The 19,341-nt window shown below is 41.9% G+C and overlaps 2 protein-coding genes across 3 annotated transcripts; one reads left to right on the plus strand and one right to left on the minus strand.

The window, feature by feature from the left end:
• The first annotated feature begins 1,305 nt into the window (after positions 1-1,305).
• Positions 1,306-6,486, plus strand: LOC103478460 (zinc finger protein 2 homolog). The gene is made up of 3 exons (XM_008432345.2): positions 1,306-1,483; positions 1,603-1,879; positions 3,145-6,486. The coding sequence occupies exons 1-3, from the start codon at positions 1,457-1,459 to the stop codon at positions 4,623-4,625; spliced, it is 1,785 nt and encodes a 594-aa protein (XP_008430567.1). The 5' UTR covers positions 1,306-1,456; the 3' UTR covers positions 4,626-6,486.
• LOC103478461 (discoidin, CUB and LCCL domain-containing protein 1) lies at positions 5,953-19,290 on the minus strand. Of its 2 annotated transcripts, none has more exons than XM_017309730.1 (15): positions 19,111-19,290; positions 15,732-15,953; positions 14,006-14,143; positions 12,754-12,805; positions 12,250-12,322; positions 12,029-12,162; positions 11,903-11,940; positions 11,464-11,655; positions 10,316-10,428; positions 9,916-10,090; positions 9,721-9,813; positions 9,533-9,626; positions 8,502-8,539; positions 8,310-8,420; positions 5,953-7,144 (listed from the first exon to the last, which is right to left on the minus strand). In XM_017309730.1, exons 1-15 carry the CDS (start codon positions 19,211-19,213, stop codon positions 6,723-6,725), a joined length of 1,998 nt encoding a protein of 665 aa, XP_017165219.1. In that variant the 5' UTR covers positions 19,214-19,290; the 3' UTR covers positions 5,953-6,722. The 2 variants fall into 2 exon arrangements, with proteins under 2 accessions (XP_017165219.1, XP_008430568.1); XM_008432346.2 differs by having other exon boundaries at positions 9,721-9,816.
• Positions 19,291-19,341: the final 51 nt, after the last annotated feature.

Consider the following 19,341-nt stretch of genomic DNA (forward strand, 5'->3'; position numbering starts at 1 on the left):
ACCAGTAAACATTGGTGATGGCCACCAGTTCCCCCATGACTCTGCAATATTAAGCAGTTTAGACGTTGGATAGAGTCCAGCTAGACACTGATCTGTATTTTTAAAGCAAAATAACTTCTGTTTATGAGGTTTAAAGCTGTAAGTCATCAGCATACATAAGGCTGTGATGTATTCTATAATCTATTGTGCTCTATAAATAATATTTAACTAATTGTTTGAAGAAAAATACTTCCATCCCAGCAGAAACCCCGATCCGGACTGCCACACGGGATCTTGAGAACCTTGAATAAAAATCCACCTGTTTCCAGAACTGTAACTTAAAACAGTTTTCACAAGGAAAGCACACATCGGTTCCAGACGGAAACACCTCGCCGCAACGTTTGATAGATTGAGTTAAAACGTTTATCTTATAGTATGTGGCTAAGATTTATTTGTGAATGTAGGATATCAGCTCATGGCTCTGCATGTCTGCTGTTCTTAAGAAACTGTTCATTGTCTTAAGTCTCCTTCCCTTCTGTCTTTCTCCAGTTTAAATTCAAAGAACTTCATCTTTTTTTTTCTATTATGGGACAATAAAGGAATTTCTATTGCATTCTTCTATTTTCTGTCACACTATTAAAGTAATTAGAAATAAATTTATTTACTTCAAGTTTTTGTCCACAATGTCTTACATCCTAATAACTCGTTAAAGATATGATTGAAAACAAAGGGTATACACAGGGTTTCTGCAAAACAGTGCTGCTTACGTCATATTGTGTTTGTCTTTTTTTGTTTCTCTGCTGTTTCCTTCTTAACCAATAAGTCCAGGATATGTGTGTGTTGGGGCGGGAGGAGGATATGAGATGCCATCCATAGGGTGAAACATGGTGGTGACAGTATCAGACTGTGGAGATGACTGGTTTGAAGATGGATGGAGCTAAACAAGGGGCAACAATACTGAAATAAAGCCAGTAAGTAAGAAGCTAAAAAAAAATTTGTCAAAACTCCTTAAATCAGAACTTGTTCGTGAGTTTTAATGGTCCAAAGTTCACACTTGAATCGATTTAGTCTGTGTAAGACGTGAATTTTAACGTTCATAGACTCTCTTAAAGCCACATCATATCCACAGTAGTGCTACATTGTTACTCTCTCACACTGTATCTCAAAAATAGCATACTTGAAATTTTGTACGTTTAACGTGATAAAATGAAAACAAAAAAAGTCAAAAGTCTCATGACAAGTAGGTCTCCTCTATAACTGAATGGACGCGTTTATTTAGGCAAAATATGTCCCTGCGACGTCTGCTAGGCGTCACGTGTGTTTGCACGTGACTTATTAACCCGGAAGTACATAGTCTGACTGGGTGTGTTGATGTCAGGACAAAACGCGTGTTTATTTATTTTATTGTGGCTTTCGTTGTTTTGACACCGTAAAGGGGCAAAGCAGAGAGGTCCCTCCTTCGCCGGCGTTGTAAAGTATGGACAAAGACAAGAGCAGCGATAATGTGAGTAAGCTATTCGTTCAATAATATGGGTTTGAAAGCTGCATGTTTAAAGGCCTTGGTTGAAGAGGAAATCATGGTTCCAGCCCACGTCACGGCTCTTTTTGCTTTACGTGTCGCAGCATGCCCAGTGCTCCTGGATGGAGATGCACCAGTACATCAGTGATCTTCTCTCGTCTGGAAACCAGTCCAAAAACTCGCCAGATGTGAGAAACGCAGCATGGGGGACGACGGCTGTTGCTGCTGGTGTTCCTCTCGGACTCAAAGCTTCCTCGCTGCAACCGCTGCAGCCCCTTCAGCCTCTGCAGCCAGTCCAGGAGAGGAGAGAGGCAGCCCCGGGCAGACCGGTCCATGCTGGGGCAACACACAGGAGGGGAGAGGCCAGAGGCAGAGCAGAAGGTGGCATCAAATATGGCAGGCTGTTTTAGCATACAATCAAACCAACCTCCTATCCCGAATTACTTTATTTCCTCTAAATTATAACAAACTCCATGTCTCTTATTTAAGATATGGAAGATTATTGATTAAAATGACATTCCTTCACACCTTTACTAAATATCTAATATAGTTTTAGTAGTTTTAAATTGAACTGAAAGACAAACAAAAAAAAAAAAATAAATAAATCAAACCTAAATTAGCAAATTTCTCCCGTGTGTTATGTGGAGATGAAAGTCCATTGCAGATTAATAAGATATCAAGATTTTGCCTGTCTTGATGAGTAACAGCTAGAGCTTGACGACATGGACAAAAAAATTATTGCAATATTTTTCTCAATACATGTTGCAATCTCTTCTCCAATTTGTAAAAGTGTTCAAATAATTATAGTGCCTGGTAGACGACATGAATTGTCTGCCTTATTAAAATTGAAGGTCTACAATCATTGTTTCTACTGACATTTTATGATTTTAAATAAATGTTTGAAATTGTTTTATGGTGTAGCGCTACATAGAGCTACGCAATAATTTTCTTTTTTTCAAAGTAGCTGTCATGTATATTTTGATGTAAGAGGAACTTCTGTTTTTGCGATCCTTCTGTCGAATTCATTGCACATTTGTAAAGATGTGTAAATTTCCTGGTTATTACAGCAGAAGAAGCACCACTGGGGAAAAAAAAACACATAAAATGCTCATTCTAAATTGAGCATATTTTTATCAATGTGAAAATATCCCCACATTAAGAAATTAAAAAAGGTAGATTTTTTTTTTTGGTCTAGTAAATAATTTAGCTGTATGTTAAAAATTCATGATGCCATGTTTCCTGAGCTTTAGGAAAAGAAACAGGCCCACAGCATTACAGTTCCTCCACAATACTTAATATACACTTTTTTTTAAATTAATCTTTTATTCTAAATGCTAAAACCACTTATCATGTCATATTTCTTTATTTAATCTACTAACAACAGTTAGTAGATTACTCTAATTAACATAAAAAGTTTAAATAAATGGTGTATTTTTTGAGAGGAAGTTTTAATACCAATTGAATAAATATACTGAAATTACAAAGTAAAATTTTAAATTTTTAAACACATCTTTACTAGCGATCCCAATAAATATTGCAAGCACTGCACCACCTCTTGTTCCACGTCTCAGTAATGTTGATCTTCCTCGTTAATTTTGTTAGTTTTGGTAAAAAATATGTAACACATTTTTCTTCTTGTATCACAGGTTTGGATGAGCATCATGCCTGCACCTGCCCCGGCTGTCCTTTCTTTAGCTCCTCATCCTCCTTTGAAACTTTAACACCCCGACAGTCGCTGTCCTCATCTCTACTAGCTCAAGCTTCATGCCAGCCCAAAGACCTGAGCATGAACCTGTGCTCTCCAGACACCACCGGCGCCGCGTCGGAGCAGGAGTCCAGGCCGTCCGACCGACCACAGACCAACGATGCAGACAGAGGGACCCAGAGCCAGAACCAAAACCTCGACTCTCCCTTAAGACCCTCAGCAGGCTCTTTGGCTCATCTCTCCATGTTTCCTTGCTTCTGTTGCCACCGAGGAGTACAAGCCTGCACTCACCTCATGAATAGTCAGGAAAGTGCCGACTCTCCCTTTTCCCACACCCACGCCCACCATCACTTCCATCACCACCACTGCCCCATAACGTCGTGCGTTCCCTGCCCTCAGCTGGCCCACTCAACACAGCTGTCTGCTGCCATTCCCTGCCTGTCCTGCCGATGCTCGCTTCCCACCTGTCCTCAGGTCTGCCGCCAGCAGCACAGAGAAGGCCAGCAGCAGCAAGAGGAACGAGGAAGACCCCTTCTGTCTCTGCATCCCTGCATGCACTGCCCCGCCTCTTTTTCCAGACCCTCTCAGCTGCTGCAGCACCAGCGCTCCGAGCACGCCCATAAGCAGCCAGGCTTCCTCTGCACGGAGTGCGGCCGAGCCTTCAACTCGCACAGCAATCTCCGCATTCACCTGAACGTGCACACCGGCGCCCGGCCCTACTCCTGCACCGACTGCGGGAAGAGTTTCAGCCAGTCAGGAGCTCTGAAGATCCACAAGAGGATTCACACAGGTGAAAGACCGTATTCCTGCGACTTTTGCGGCAGGGGTTTTCCCCATCTGGCGGGGGTGCGGGCCCACCTGCGGACTCACACAGGGGAGAAGCCCTACAGCTGTAGCCTGTGTGGGAAGTGCTTCACCCAGTCAGGAGCACTTAAGATCCACACCCGCATCCACACAGGAGAGAGGCCCTTCGTCTGCAGCCTCTGTGGGAGGGGCTTTTCCAATCGCTCTGGGATCCGCTTCCATTATCGCACAGTCCACTGCCTGTCAGCTGAACTCGACGGGGAGGCGAGACCCAAACCAACAGGATGCTCTCCGGGGCGTCCAAGAACTCTGCCTTCGTCCAGCGGTGGACCTGTGACGGTCAGGGCTTCAGCTCCAGATCCTCTCAGTTCCACAGAACTGATCCCCACTAACCATAGCAGGATCCCAACTAGTGGAAATGAGAGCAGGTCACCAGCAGAAGGAGCAGGCGGCAGCAGAGAGGAGTTGCCCTATGCCTGTGAGGATTGCGGTCTGCGTTTTAAAGACGCCCCGACCAGGAATCGACATCAGACCCTGGTGCACTACTCGCACGACGGCCGGGTGGAAGAGGAGAATCGGGGACAGAGGAGTGAAACCATTCAGAATCAAAATGAATGAAAGCGCATTAATGTTGGTGTTGGTGCCTTGCAAAAGTATTGACATTCCTTGAAGTCTTTCCCAATTTTGCCAAATTACAACCACATAATTCAGTGCTTTTTGGGGGGGATTTTGTTTTAAACGCCTACCCAAATTGTTGCATGAAAAGAAAGTGAAGGTAAATGGATCCATCCATCCATTTTCTTAGACCCTTATCCCATTGGGGTCGGGAGGGTTGCTGATGTTAATTTGAGAGTGTCAGAGTATTGCAGGTTCGTAAATTCATAATTAAGGCTTTAAAATGTCTTAATCTATCAAAACAAAGCAAGTTGACCTTAAAGACGTATTGAATTTTGTCATGGCAGGACTATTCAATCTGGTGTATTTTATGTAGTTTTTTTCCCTCGTGGGACTTTGTCAGTCAATAGCCACGCGCTTTACGTTCTGTGAATCGAAGCTAATTAGGCTACTGCTAACAAGCTAATTGCTTGCTAATTGCAGCTTGTTAGTGTAATTTAGCTAACTAGTTGGCTAGCTAACTTTTTTCCTCTAAGTGCACATTTATCGGCAGTTCGTCAAGCACCAGATTGACCTATTAAGAATTTTATTTCAAAATAAGTTGCTGCTACAGTGTTGAGAAGGAGAGCAGGGACTACAGATGCCGAATTACGTAAGAAAGAAGATGAAAAGGAATGCATTTCCTAAAGCGTGCATAATGTTCTTTCCACTTCACAATTATGTGCTATTTAGTGTAGGTCGTTCACATAAACCCCCAATAAAGCACGTTAAAGGCGTTACCGAGTTCTGCTCTTGACAAAGTATCAAAAGGTATGGACACTTTTGCACGGCCCTGTACGGATAGGGCACAGCAGCGAAATCTGTCAACTGTTGTGAAGTTGTTTTGTGTTTCGTTCATTGATATGTGCAAGTAATTTGTCCATTTTATTTGATTTCTTCACATGGATCATTTAGACAACGAGGCAGACTTCACTGACCAGTGATTAGTGTTATTGTGTGGCGCCATCTCTTCCAGTTAGAAAAAAACGTGTTGTTCTTGATAAGTTTTAATTGTGCCTTATTCTGTTGTGAAAGAGGCAGCTTCAACACACAACTTGTAAAAGCCTCAGTGTAAAGGCTAATTCAAGAAACGGCTGACTTCTTGTTATTTAGAAGACTGCCATTTATATTCAAAGGATACAATTCAATGTGATTAGAAAAAGTTCAATTTTCTGCTTTTTTTTTTTTTAGTAAATATTAGATATTGTATTTTTATACAAATTACAGAGTTGACGCAGAAGTATGTCACATACTGTATGTAACACACACATGAAAGGAAAATAATCCAAAATAGTTTGTTTTGTATACAGTTTTAATAATGACATCCTCTTTTAATTTAGTTTAGAACTTCTTCCTGCTTCGAGGACAGTGTTTGTGTTGATGAAAGTCACACTGAAGGTATGTGAAACTTTTCATTCCCTCGTCACACTTTCATGCTGTATCTTTGTGCCTTTGTTGTGTTACAGCTCCCAAGTACTTTTTAACATATTATTTTTCCAGACACAAGTTACACAATGTCGTTCAGTATTAGAAATCTGAAGCTCACAAGAGCCATCTAGTGGTTATATGTGGTCACAGCTCCAAACCAGTGTACCATTAAGTGTTTCTTCAAGAGTCTACAAAGCGTTGTGAACAGTACGAGCGAGTAACAATCAGTCAGTCCACTGTTTTGCTTTAACCTTTTTAAAAGACGGATGTGTACATTTCTGTAGAAAGTGCAGCTTGTGATTGAACATTTCATTGGTAGACTCTCTGCGTCTCAGACGCAATCAAACCTGTAGTTTCTTTGTGCATTCTATGGAATAAAAACTGTACAAGTCCATAACTTCCTGTAAGGAAATATTTTGACAACATGGCTCTCAGATCTTGTGTACTGACTGGTCCACCCTGATATCCTCTATGAATATGGGGGATGGGGGGTCTATAGTGACTCCTGATGTCCTTGAACATCTCTCACTGACACGTTCACCCTGCTGAGCACGCTCTGGGTTAGTGTCCTCTTAGGATCTAAGAGTTCTCTGGTCCAAGTAGATCTGTCCTCCACATCTGATCTCCATGCATTCACAAGGGCTCCTCATAAGTGTGCTTTTGTACCAAGGAATCACTTGGCTTGGGCTCTGCGTAGACTTCACTGGCAGGGCGAGGGCCGCTGGCGTGCAGGGCAGGGGTGCAGTAGCCATTGAACAGCACCCTATGTGAGGGGCAGTCGTACTGACTGTGAGTGGAGGATGCATGAGCAGGAGGTCTGTGCGTAATGCCGTGAAGCAACCCCGACAAGCTGGGCGGTTTGTGCTCGGGGGGAAGCTCGCTGAATGGAGTGGCGTACTCGGGCTCCGGGGGAAGCGGCTCGGCGTACTCTGGAAGGTTGCCAGGTGTGTCGTAATGGGCGCAGGTGAACGGAGTGGTGTAGCCTTCATCTGAAGAGGGTCTGAATGTGGAACCGACCTTCTGTCCAACAGATGTAATGGCAGGAGCAGCATAGTCTGGGAAGACGAGGAAAAAAAAAACAAAACGTCACAAGTCACTTTGTTTTATCAGGTGCAGCTGAATAAAACAGAAATGTTTGTTTATTTCAGTGATGTAATTCAAAAATGAAATGCCTTCAGGACTAGTCACAGAGATGCATTTAAAGCATTTAGCATGGTGATGATTATTAAAATTGAGTACAGAAACAAATACAGCTCTAGTAGTGTATTTCCCCTTAAACGCAGGCGAAAAAGGAGCGATGGATGAGTTATGGCCTTCTAGTTCTTATCTCATTTTTGATGGATTGTAGTATACAGACCCTCGACTGTTATGTAATGATTCAGAGGAGCTAAAAAAAAGCCCTCTAAGTATCTTTTTAGAGCTGTCCTTTGATTTGCGGCTATTGAATAACATAATTTTATATCCTGGACAGCTGCTCAGTGGCGCTTCGTCGCTCAGTTTTACGACAGGGTTTATGAGTGGATTTACTGGTTCTGGGCGTGCTGATGACATGTCCAGAACCAGTAAATCCTGGAGGTCGTCTGTAACACTTTTTAGATTTAGTCCAGCAGGAAATAAATGGATTGTGGCAAAAGTGTTTTTAAAAGCAGTGTAGTTTGACCTCTTTAGAGCTCTCATATAATGTCTAATTGTATCACATTGTTAAAATAATTCATATTTCTGAATGCTAAAAGATTAATAATTATTGCATTGATGTAAAAAACAAAGCCAAAAATGGCATTATTTAGGTAATGGGAAAGTAAAAAGTTTGGAAAATAATTTTCTACGTAAAAGAAATCTTATCAGACTACATATGGACCCAACTCTGAAGCTCACCAAGTGATAATAATTAAGATTAACATGTCAGAATCAACACTTTTAGTCACTGAGTATCTGTGTGAAAAGCTGAATTACAAGCCGAGGGGCTCGATGAGGCAGCGATGGGACTGGTGGGGGGGGGGGAGGCAGCCTTTATCAAGCTCCAATTAAAGGGTCTCTTTCAAAGCGACTCTGCGGTCCAAAGAAAGGAATGTTTATGCAGAGACTGGCGATGTGCTGAGCCAGGACAAAGAATGGTTAGGCCTCAAAGAGAGTCTGGTTGGAGCTGCTGAGAGTGACCGCTGATGACAGAGGCAGGGCCGGGTTGACCGAAGAGAGCAGAAAACGTCCCTCAGTTCTCACCGTTCAGAGGGGGGCTCGGCAGAGCGTCGTGCACGCTGCGCACCAGTGGGTAGGAGATGAGCTCCGAATGTGGACACGGGAGACTCTTTGCCTTAAAAGCCTGACAGCCAACTGATGTAAAGACACACAAAGTCAAATTCAGCGTTTTTGACTCTGGACTTGAAATATTTTACATTTATGAGCTTAACTCACCTGTCGGTAAGGAGTTCTTCATTGCAGAGTCTTTTTTCCTGGCAAGAGAACATATGAAGGTATTTTACAACTAGACACAAGTTTTAAGGACTTTAGCAAGTTTCCATGAAGTATGGTAGTAAAATATTTCTTATCTATGAACACATTACAAATGAGAAGATTTAAATAAGTTATTATAGCCATATACTGTGCTGGTCAGATGTTAACATAAACATACGCTTATGATGAACATTATTGTCATATTGGGGGCTTTACTTAGAATTGTTCTTTTTCCAGGATTAAATAAAACTGAGAGAATAAAACAGGTCAAAGAACACACACAGGCCCAAAACTGGTGTTGCAGGTCCAGTTCTGCTTCAGATCGGATACTTTTTAGTTTTTCCCCACAGATGGTCTCAGATTTTTCAAAAGCACGCTCTGAAACACACTGTTGTGTATTCTATGATGCACAGCTGGCCATGTGCATTAAAGCTCTTTGAAAATCAAGAAACTCAATACCTCACAAGCGGCAGTAGGAGTTCCTGTGCCACTGATTTATCCCAAACATGTTAATGGTTTTGAAGTCCAAAAACCCTCTGAATAGGACTCATCTATTCTGATTTTTCTCTGCATCGTCTCTGGCAAACTTTTGTCCGGTCTTTATATTTTTCTTGGCGAACAAAGGTTTCTTTCCTTTAAACTACTGCAGTCTCTTTCTGATTGTACAGGCAAATGATGACGTGTTAGGGTTTGTGGCAGCTTCTCTTAACATTTTGATTTCAGGGTTATATATACAGCTGGAAGTGTACGAATATTTTTGAGCCTTTATGTGTAATTTTGTGTTATCGAACCACCCTTCGAGAAGAAATGTTCAAATGCGTCATTAAAAGTCCCAGAAAATACAATATTCATGCCAATGGAGAGAGTATGTAATCTTCTCACTGGAACTGTAAAGTCAATGAAAACAGCTGAAGGATTCATTCTAACAATAATCCTGCAGAAAGTCAGACAAAATGTGCAAGTGAAACCAGCGCAACATTGATGCACAATACCTTCGCTTCCACCAGATCCCAGCCAGTAGACAGCTCCCACACATCACCAGTCCCAGGACCACTCCCACCGCTATGATCACTGGCTGACTGTGGGCTGCAGCAGAATATGTGTGGAAGGACGGAGTGAGGTTTGCTGAAACAGACTCTTACAATCAATTTACATTGCTTCTCCTATGCAAAGTACATACTTTGTGTTGTTTCCACAGTCAGGGCTTTCTCAGTGGGAGTGGGTGAGGGGCTTGGGTTCAGGGTATCCACGTTAAACTTGATGGACGGAGACTCTGCTGGAAAAGAAGCAGCGGCTTTTACCTCCGTGACACTTGTGAGTCAGTGAAACTGTGCGAACAGATAATATTTGACTCGGGCAAACAGGATGTGCTCACCTCCGGGAGGCCGTGACCTCGGCGTGACCTTGGCAGCAGGGCAGCCTAAGAGCTGAACCCGAGCAGAAGCTCTGGCGTGCCAGCTCAGTGGCTGAAGCCGAATAAATCGAGCAACGACAGCAGGAAACAAGCTGTTGAGCACCGTGAGGTGGCCGTCTGTGTACGCCTGAAACACCTGCGAGCGAATAAGAAAAACCAAGATAAATTTAGCAGCTGTTAAAGAACCCCGCAGGACTTAAACTGACAAAAGTTTTGCTACTTTTGTGTCTCCAGCAGTTCAGTGTTGGAAGTAACATTTAGGTGCTGCTAGGCTGGATTTGTTCGTTTGCCAAACTCTGTACTCGTGATTAAGACGAGCGGATGAACTGACTGCGTGTCAGACACATGGTGGGACACAAACCTGTTTTTCTTTGCTCGTAGCATCTTTGTAAGTCTTCCAGCTCTTTCTGTCCTTGCTGAATTGCAGACTGTAAGATTCCATGTAGCTCACCGACGATCCTGTTGTCACTAATCCTGGGGGAAAACAACAAGAAGAAGCATGCACATATTTAATGTAAGTTCTTTCCAATAAACAGCAAAGTTGGAGCACTAGTTTCTCTCCTAGCTAATATTTATGCTGCTCTGAACTGTTCTTCAGCCTCCCATTCTCTCCCATTATTTTTAATTATGTAGTCTTTGCATTGCAATGCACCGACTTTGGTTACCGTCCTGGTTTCTTTCTCAAAATCATTGACAGCTATGGGCTCTACTCTTTGTTATGTATTTCCTAAAGAAAGTCATCCTGGTGCTGAGATGCATTTCTTTTCCTAGACAAGTAGCTGACAGTGATGTTCCTGTTTTTCTACCAGCTGGCCCAGCATCAATAATACACCTGGCAGATTTAGATTTGGAATAATCTTTTATTGTGACCAAAATAGAAAATACTCCTAGCATGATGGTTTAATGTTTGTTTTCTATGTCTGTGCTGTAAAGTCCCCCCCACTCCTCCTCAATAACTACATTATCTTTCCAACAGAAAGTGACTTTCAGCTTTCTTTCTTTAATGGGTGAAGTCACTGATTGAGCCACATCTGCCAACCAGTTTTCCCACAACAAAGAACTCCTGGACCATCTTTATTTCCTCTGACTCCTTCTTGCCCTTTAACCCCCTGCTGGTTGTGGAAAATGGACAATTATACTGGCCAGGATTCTGCTTTAGGCATCTTCCTGTTCAAAGGAAGCTGTTCCTGTTGCTGCATGCTTCCTCAGGATGAGGGATTGCTGCAAAGCCAAAGACGCTAATAAATTGGCTGGCCTTCTTTAGGTAGAGAGAGTAAAGCCGACTTAAATTACTGTAATATTAGGACCAAATTGGACAGTTTCCAATTGTAATCAGACAAATGAACTGGATGGGACTGGGTTTTACGATTTAACCTGGACACAGATGGGTTATAAATAAATGGAGGTAATGTTAGTTATGACAATACTTAATATAAATTAACTTACTTGACAAGAATTAGAGGAATTAGAAAAGCAAAAAAAAAAATCTATATATATATATTTTTTTACCCGTCACAGTGCTCCTTTCAGCCAGTTCAATCTCCACCCACGGGTTGGGATCCCTGTGGTCTGCTGTCCAGAGCAGGAAGTCGTGGCTGGACTCTGTGTTTCTGGAGGTTGAGAACACTGTGTGCTCTTGACTGTTTTTGTCCCAGAAAGACGATGCATTTAGAGCAGAGACAGCCAGGATGTTGCTACATTCTGTTGGGAATGAGAGGAAAGGAAGAACATGTCCCATTGTTTTACAGAAATGCTTGTGTCTTAAGTATGTTAATAATGAAGAACATTTTTTAGGCCATGCTGTAGAAAGCGGACTGCTAAGGCATTAAGAGATGCCAAAATGTAAAACACAGCAGCTTAACACAGAGAATAAACTCAAGGAATGTAAATAATGCCCTGCTTGAGGGTGAAACCCTGATTTGTAAAAAAAAAAGAAAAAAGGTCTTACCTTTGCTAAACAGCAGCTTCTTATCAGATAATGACCCCCTGTCAAAACGGCATCAAAGAAAGGTCAAACAAGCAGCTGGCAAACATCACTGTGATCTTTCATTGTGATAACAACGCAGGAACCAACGTTTTAGAGAGTACTCCATTGGCGAAGGTGGATTCATAGAGTGTGAGACTTCTCCCCTGATTCACAGTGATCCGGCCTCCCAAAGCGTCAGACGTTGCTCCACTGTGGACCGCAGACTTGCATAAAACCGACGTCTATGATATTAGAGAACAAATATAGTACTTTTAAACTTGAGTTAAGTTAAACACAGCAGAGTTTGGTAAAGGAAAATGTGTTCTTACGTCTCTGTAGCCCTGCTCAGAGTTTCCCCAAATCTCCCCCGGGACATTTTTGCATCCAGCTGGGCAATACACACTGAGGAGCAGAATCACAGATTGGAAAGCAGCTCCACAGAGACACACAGTGTCTTGCAAAAGTATTCGCACCACTTGAACTCTACATTTTGTCATATCAAGTTTTAATATATTTTACCTAACAGACCAACACAAAGCAGCCTGCAAGTGTGAACAGGAGCAAAACATAAGACTAAAAAGCTAAAAAAAAAAGTATCCATCTTCCCCATCAGTATCCAAGGTAAAGTGCTCCCACAGTATGATGTAGCCACTGCCATGTTTCACCAAATGAATTGAAACTGCAGCAAAATACGGCTTACACAGTATTACAAGAGCACTGGTTGGTCTATGAAATAATATCCAAACAAAAGTTAATGTGATATGCTTATAGTGCAACAAATGTCAAAAACTTCATCAGGTTGGATTGTGTCTCAGTCTCTGTATCAAACTTACCTTAAATGCTGGAAGCTAAAATGGGATCCTCTTTGTAAACAACTAATCAGATCTGTAAAAAAAAGAAAAGAAAAGGAAAAAGCAATCAGATGCTAAAATTAACGTTTGCGTGGCTATCTTTGTGGGGACTTTCCATTGACTTCCATTCATTTCTACAGCCTAAACCTTATCCTAACCCTAACCATTACATACCTAACCCTAACCAAAATCAATTCACATCTTAGTCCTAAATCAAACCCCTGACCCAAAAACAGCGTTTCCCCTTGTGGGGACAAGGCTTCGGTCCTCACAATGTAGTATGTGTCAGGAAAATGGTCCCCACAAGGTATTACAAACAAACACGCGCACACGCACACACACAGACACAGAATCATACAGCACAGATTCAGGATGAGACAGTCTGGCATGCTCTAAGCGTTCTATATTAGGAGAAAGGCAGTCGTCTCTGTAATGTGACTGACGCCTTTGTTGCCGTCCCTTAGTCACACAACACGAGTCTCGCCAGCAGCTCTTCTGCCATCATAGTTAACAGATAGAGGTCTGTGTCTCTGCTCAAGGCCTCAGCTCCAGATGCCGATGGATTTTATAAACAACTAAGTGAAAAACAGGAAACTATGATACAAACTGCAAATACAGAGAACCTCACTGAGAAAAGAGGACAGTCTCTCTCATTATATCATAGCAATGAGATCCAAACAATCATTTGTACGATCCACAGAAAGATCCAAAACACCCTAAAACTTTATTTATGAACTAAAATACCCAGAAGTATGTTAATACTTAAACCCCCCCATGACGGATGGTTTGCAGCAGAACTCGGCAGCGCTTGGCCTTGTTGGGGGAAAAAAGGGAGGTGAATGACCTGAGTCAGCTGGTGACAAGGAGACTTACTCTTGTTTCTGAGTAAACACAGCAATGGAGAATGAATGCCGATAAGCCGAGACACACACACACATACACCCCCCCCCCCCCCACACACACACACACACACAGAGGTAAACATTAACAGAACAGTGAGCATGACAAAAACACCAGTGAAAGCTTGTAAATAAGAACGCAGACAGCTGGTAATCATGCATTAAATGAAGCTGGGATTATGTGCTGTTCGTGTCCTGTAAGGGCAAAGCACAGGAGTAATACAGAAACTATGTACTCCAGTACAGTGATAGCATACCGTCTCTCTAAATACCACTTGTTCATATTGTGTAGCCTAATAATTAGTCAGAAAACAGAGGGATTGCTGCAGACGTACCTGGATGCTGGTCCGTTGCATAAGAGAGCAGAAACCCTCGTCCAGAGCGGTGTGGGCCAGACATGAACGTTACCGTCACTTCGTTGGTTTCAAGAGTCACATTCTTCATGGTTGCATTAAGCTTCCCACACACTGGGCCTGGGAATAAACAACCAGTCAAAGTACAGAAAAGCAACAAAAATCTTGAGTAAAGTTAAATTAGTTCACTCATACCCCTTGGACTTCTGTACGTTTTCTCAAGTTGTGTTTGACTTTCCGTTTTGCATTTTTTTTTTTTTTTTAGAAATGTTTTCCAATTCAAAATCAGAAGGAGTGCGTTTGTCTTTAGTCTTCCTATTTGCAAAACCACATTTTGTTCAGACAAAGCTGTGGTTGTTTGGGAATATGCACCCTTGGCTTTTCACATGTAAAGGTAGACATATTTTGCAATCCCTATTGTGAAACACGGTGGCGGCAACCGTCATGCTGTGGGGATGATGATTTTTTTTTGACTTGAAGATGGTTGGAGCTGAATGCAGGCTAATCCTGGGCTAAATGCAGATACTCACCATTCAGATTTTTATTTGTCAAACATTATTATTTTTTTAATTCCTTCTACTCCACAAGCACACACTACTTTGTGTTGATCACATATAAACCTAATAAAACACATTGAAGTTCGGCGTTGCAGCATTTGCAACATTTTTAAAAGTTAATGGAGCGTAAATAGTTTTGAAAGGGCTTCTTTTCTTCAGACTAAATGTCTTTCAATATGTTTGCTGCTTTTTCATCTAATTTTCAAACCGTCTTCTGACATATGAATCATCGAGACATAAAAGGTTTTCTTGACCCAAGGGATGTTTTGTAGTACTAGCCTGTCTTTAAGGCTTCACTTTGGGCACAAAAAACTATTACATAAAAACTGCTCCAACAACAAAGGGATGATGAATCTCTCAGGTCTTCACTTATTTTACAAGCACATACTGTTCACTGCAGTACACTGCCAGGACTGGAAAGAGACTAAGTCAAACAGCTAAAATCAAAAGAAAAGAAAAAAGGTTTTAGATCCAGAAACTGAAAAAAGAAAAGAAGATCTGGCTTTATGGAAGAAAGATAAAAAGGTATCAGTCGTTAAAATCTGTATTTCTTTCTTATTTATTCTTCAAGAAGCCTCCTTAAACTTCTGCTTAATAATCTCTTTATTGAATGCAGATACAGAAAATATACTTATTCACAATCATAAGCAAACAAATAAGCTACAGCCTGACTGTTTACCATCCACTGATAGTAGGCAAGGATTTTGTATCTTTTTAATGACAATAAATGCTGCAGTATCAGTTGGGCTCAGAAAAAAAAGATTTTTCTCACAAATCCCTGACATTTATAGATGATCCACATTAGCAGCAAAAGACAGACAACAGTGAATGTTGTGGGGCTTAAATAAATCCAACAACCTTCAGCACAATACTTATATCGCCACAATCTCCCAGCCTTGATTTTTGGTGCGCTGTCAAATATCTGTAGCCTCGGGACACAACCTGACACAGCTGGTTGCAAAACGTACATGTGCTTGTTGCAAAATAGGGTTTGTCTCCCATCGATGTTTCAGCTAAATGGCATGCTATGACTATAGAGTCATGCCGGTAAGTTCTCTAATAACGGCACGGAGCATTTAAGTCTGTCAGCAGGTATCGCGGCAAAACGCTGACTGGGTCTGAGGTCACAATGAAATCGTAGGTGAACTCACCCAGTCTCCGTTCTCCGCTCTTGCCGGTGATCACGATGGATCCGTTTCTGCAGCCTGGACTGCTCTCGATGTCAAAGTCTCCAAACAGCAGGCGCAGCGTCCGGCCCTCCTGCACGCGCAGCCTCCATTTACACCAGGCGTTGCTGGGATAGGTGCCCGGGTAGTTGGGAGAGGCTATGGTACCCGACTCTGTTCCCAGCAGTGCATGTCCACAACCGTTACCTAACGGGAAGCAAGAACGAACTTAAGAGGGCAGTGAAAATAAATGGTAAATAAATGAAAGTAGCATCCCCACAGCATGATGCTTCCACCACCAGGTTTCACTGTGGGAATGCCGTGTTAGCTTTCTGCCACACTTGGCCAAAAAGATCAAATGTAGCCTTTGAAGGACTATCGTCTGTACTCGGTGTTCGTGTGGACAGATTTTACTCTCAAACCAGCTGTGAGAAGTGAATTATTGGCTGCATTTTGAGCAAAGGCAAATCGTATTAACCGCAGACAAGCTCGTCATAACTTTCCTAAATTAAATAAAGCGAATATTAAAAGCTTTGGTGAAGCATTATTTCAGGACAAATGCGTAACAAGTCCAATCAGAACAGGCCCTGCAGGCCTGGACATGTTTATATTCATAACTGAGTGATGACGCAACTAATTGTGAAGGAAATTCCTCTAGGCTATGGCATAAGTTGAACAAGTTGCCAAAATACTTATATTAACAAAGGTTAAAAGACAAAGAACTGGATATTTTGGAGAAAAATCTATTCATATGGGGAAAAAAAACTAAAAACATTTCAGCCTTTAATTTATTACATCCTCTGACCTGAGTGCGCTGACTAAAACGCTTCTACTGGAACAGAAAACACAAATATTTAGATACCTCGTCTAATATCTGTGTTACTCATAGGAAAAGAAAAGAGTCAATTGAGTCAGAGATTAGTGCTCTGGAAACTGTTTGCGCAAATTCAAGCCCCCACAAAAACCCCGGAGGTGACATGTTCCGAGAATGGTCAAAACTTGAGTGAGACATCGAGGCCAGACTGAGCCTAAACATCTCTCCCACCCCCCTCCGCCCATCCATATATGGCTCCCATACCCCCAGATAACCTTCCTCTGCCCCTGTGTCACACATCCTGCATCACACTGTCCACCCCCAACTTCCCAACAGCTCTTCAAATCCCACCGCAAACCTTTGAATGCTGCTTCCCCTCCTCAGTTCCCCCAAAGGATTTCTGTGGAAATGCCAGAGTGACATGCTGTTGCTGTGGGCACCAGAGCATGGATCTGTCACTTTCCGGTGGGAGGCCACAACAGCGGCAGTGCCGGCTGCGTTCTGGGTGGCTGCTAATTGTCTCCTGCTGGCTGAACCCCTTCACCTGCAGTCACTCTGACAAACCCGTCTGGTTCTGATTGCATCAAGGAGCCGATGCAGCGCCTCGCAGAAGTATTTATGCGCCTATTAAACGTTTTAGAACCGCAAACTTCAAAAGCACTTTATTGGGGATTTTATGTGATGGACCAGCAGAAAGCAACGCAGAAAAGTGTAAGGGAAAATGAGACGCGATGCTTTATCAGAATATCGCTCAAATAAAAATGAATTTGCGCTCAACACACTTTACTTTGATAATACAAAAAAAAGTCACCAGGTATTAGTAGAGAGAGTCCACTTGTGGGTAATTTAATCTCAGATTAAATACATCTTTTCTCTGAAGGCCTGAAGTTTGTTAGAGAACATTGGAAAGCAAACATCATCATGAAGAGCAAGGAAGGCAACAGAAAGGTCAGGGGTCATAAAGTTTTGGGGATGTTTAGAAGGGTTTGGTTATAAAAAAGAAACCTTTGAACATCTAAGGGCATCTAAACATGCCCTTAGATGTTCATCTAAAGGGCACCGATTAATACATCATCTGAAAAATATGAAGGGTAAAATGACAACGGCAAACAAAGAGTGTGTTAAAAAGATAAGTACTGTAGCCATGGTAACACTGGAGGAGCTGCAGAGAGACACAGCTCTGGTAGAGAATCTGTTTACATGTGAACTCTGCAAATCTAGTATTTTCTGTAAAAGTTCAAAGAAATCCAAAATGATGTAAAAACAAGATGCCCAGGTCACATGAGACCAAAACGAAACCTTCTGGCCAGCATACATGACACCGTTTGTGTCGGAAAGAGACATTTTAGAGAAATTGAACAATTTCCCAGTGGGCCAACATGATGGTAGCAGCATCGTGCAGTGGGACTGTTTCTTCAGCTGTGAAAGAGAAGCTAGTTAGATGGCACGCTTGAAATTCAGGCCACACTTTTATTTGTAGAAAGAAATAACTGAAAACCTGTGTTTTTGTTGTACACTTATGCACTAGTGGGAGGTGGAGCATGACTTCAGCTTGTCCTGACCAGTTCAGGGAGATCAACAAAACAGGAATTTAAAGTGTTAAATAAGCAAATGCTGTTTTTTCCCACTTAAGTTTCTTTCTTTTCTTTTTTTTGCTGGCAGGTTTTTGCAGGTCCGCACTGGCAAACAGGATGTTCACCTGTCCTACCTGTCACTGCATAGGATTATCCCCTACAATCTGCCAATCACTGCAGAGTGAAAACAGAAAACAGGCTGAGGTAGAGCTCCCAAAACCTGTCCCAGCCACAGCTAATAAGGATTACTATTTCAACAACATGATTCAGAATCTGCAATTCACCCTGGACTTAATCAGCTTCCGATATGCGAAGAAACCAAAGCCAGAGAGCCAGACGAAAACAACAAAGAAGATGATTTGTGGTGTGTAGTCATAGTCTACGCTGGAGTAATCATTTGTCTCTCTTTGCCTCTGTGTGTAAATATGGTCAGTGTGATTCATGCTAGGGGCTTGAATGCAGTTTAGAAAAGCCTGTGGTAAGGATAGCTGGGAGCAGCAGGTAAACACATGGACAAGGAAGAGTATTCAAAGAATGTGTCCATCATACCACATGGGCGACCTTTGTACCTATGTGCTTTATAAGATACAGCATTCTGCAGTCCTATTCATAAATAATGAACCCTAAATTAATCAAAAGTTGATTTTGACTACAGCAGCAAATATGTCCCAACTTTAAGAAAAAAAAAAAGTTAGCTGGGAAACAAGTTTTTAAATATTTGTTTCAGAAATGAGTTAGAAAGTTAGGATAATAAAAAAATAATTAAGCCACGTACTAAAGCTTTACCTGAACTCTTTGTTAGTTCAGGTTATTAACAAAGTGTTATCTTGTAATAATACATGTTTACCAATATTTAGTTTTAGTTGTTACTCAGCAAAAAGCTAACGTGATGTTAGGAATTCTGTGTCACGTCGCAATCATTTTTGTCTGTTTGTTTTAACCAAAAGCGTCAACAGAAAAAGGGGCTTTTTCTTACCCTCCTGACAGCGAACATCAACTAAACAGGCGCAGAAAGTCATCCAAAAACTAGCAAAAACAAACTTCATTCCATCCTCGATGTTTTTGCTCTTTCCAAGCATGATTTCCAGCCCTGACCGAGGAAAAAGTAAGGTGCATACTTCGATGGGTCGAGTTCTCGCTTCAATAAAAACTCGCAGCGGAAAGTCCTGCGAATTTACTATTGGCCACGAGTCGTAAACTCGACTTT

Source organism: Poecilia reticulata, linkage group LG16, assembly GCF_000633615.1.
Source record: "Poecilia reticulata strain Guanapo linkage group LG16, Guppy_female_1.0+MT, whole genome shotgun sequence".
Lineage (NCBI taxonomy): Eukaryota > Metazoa > Chordata > Actinopteri > Cyprinodontiformes > Poeciliidae > Poecilia > Poecilia reticulata.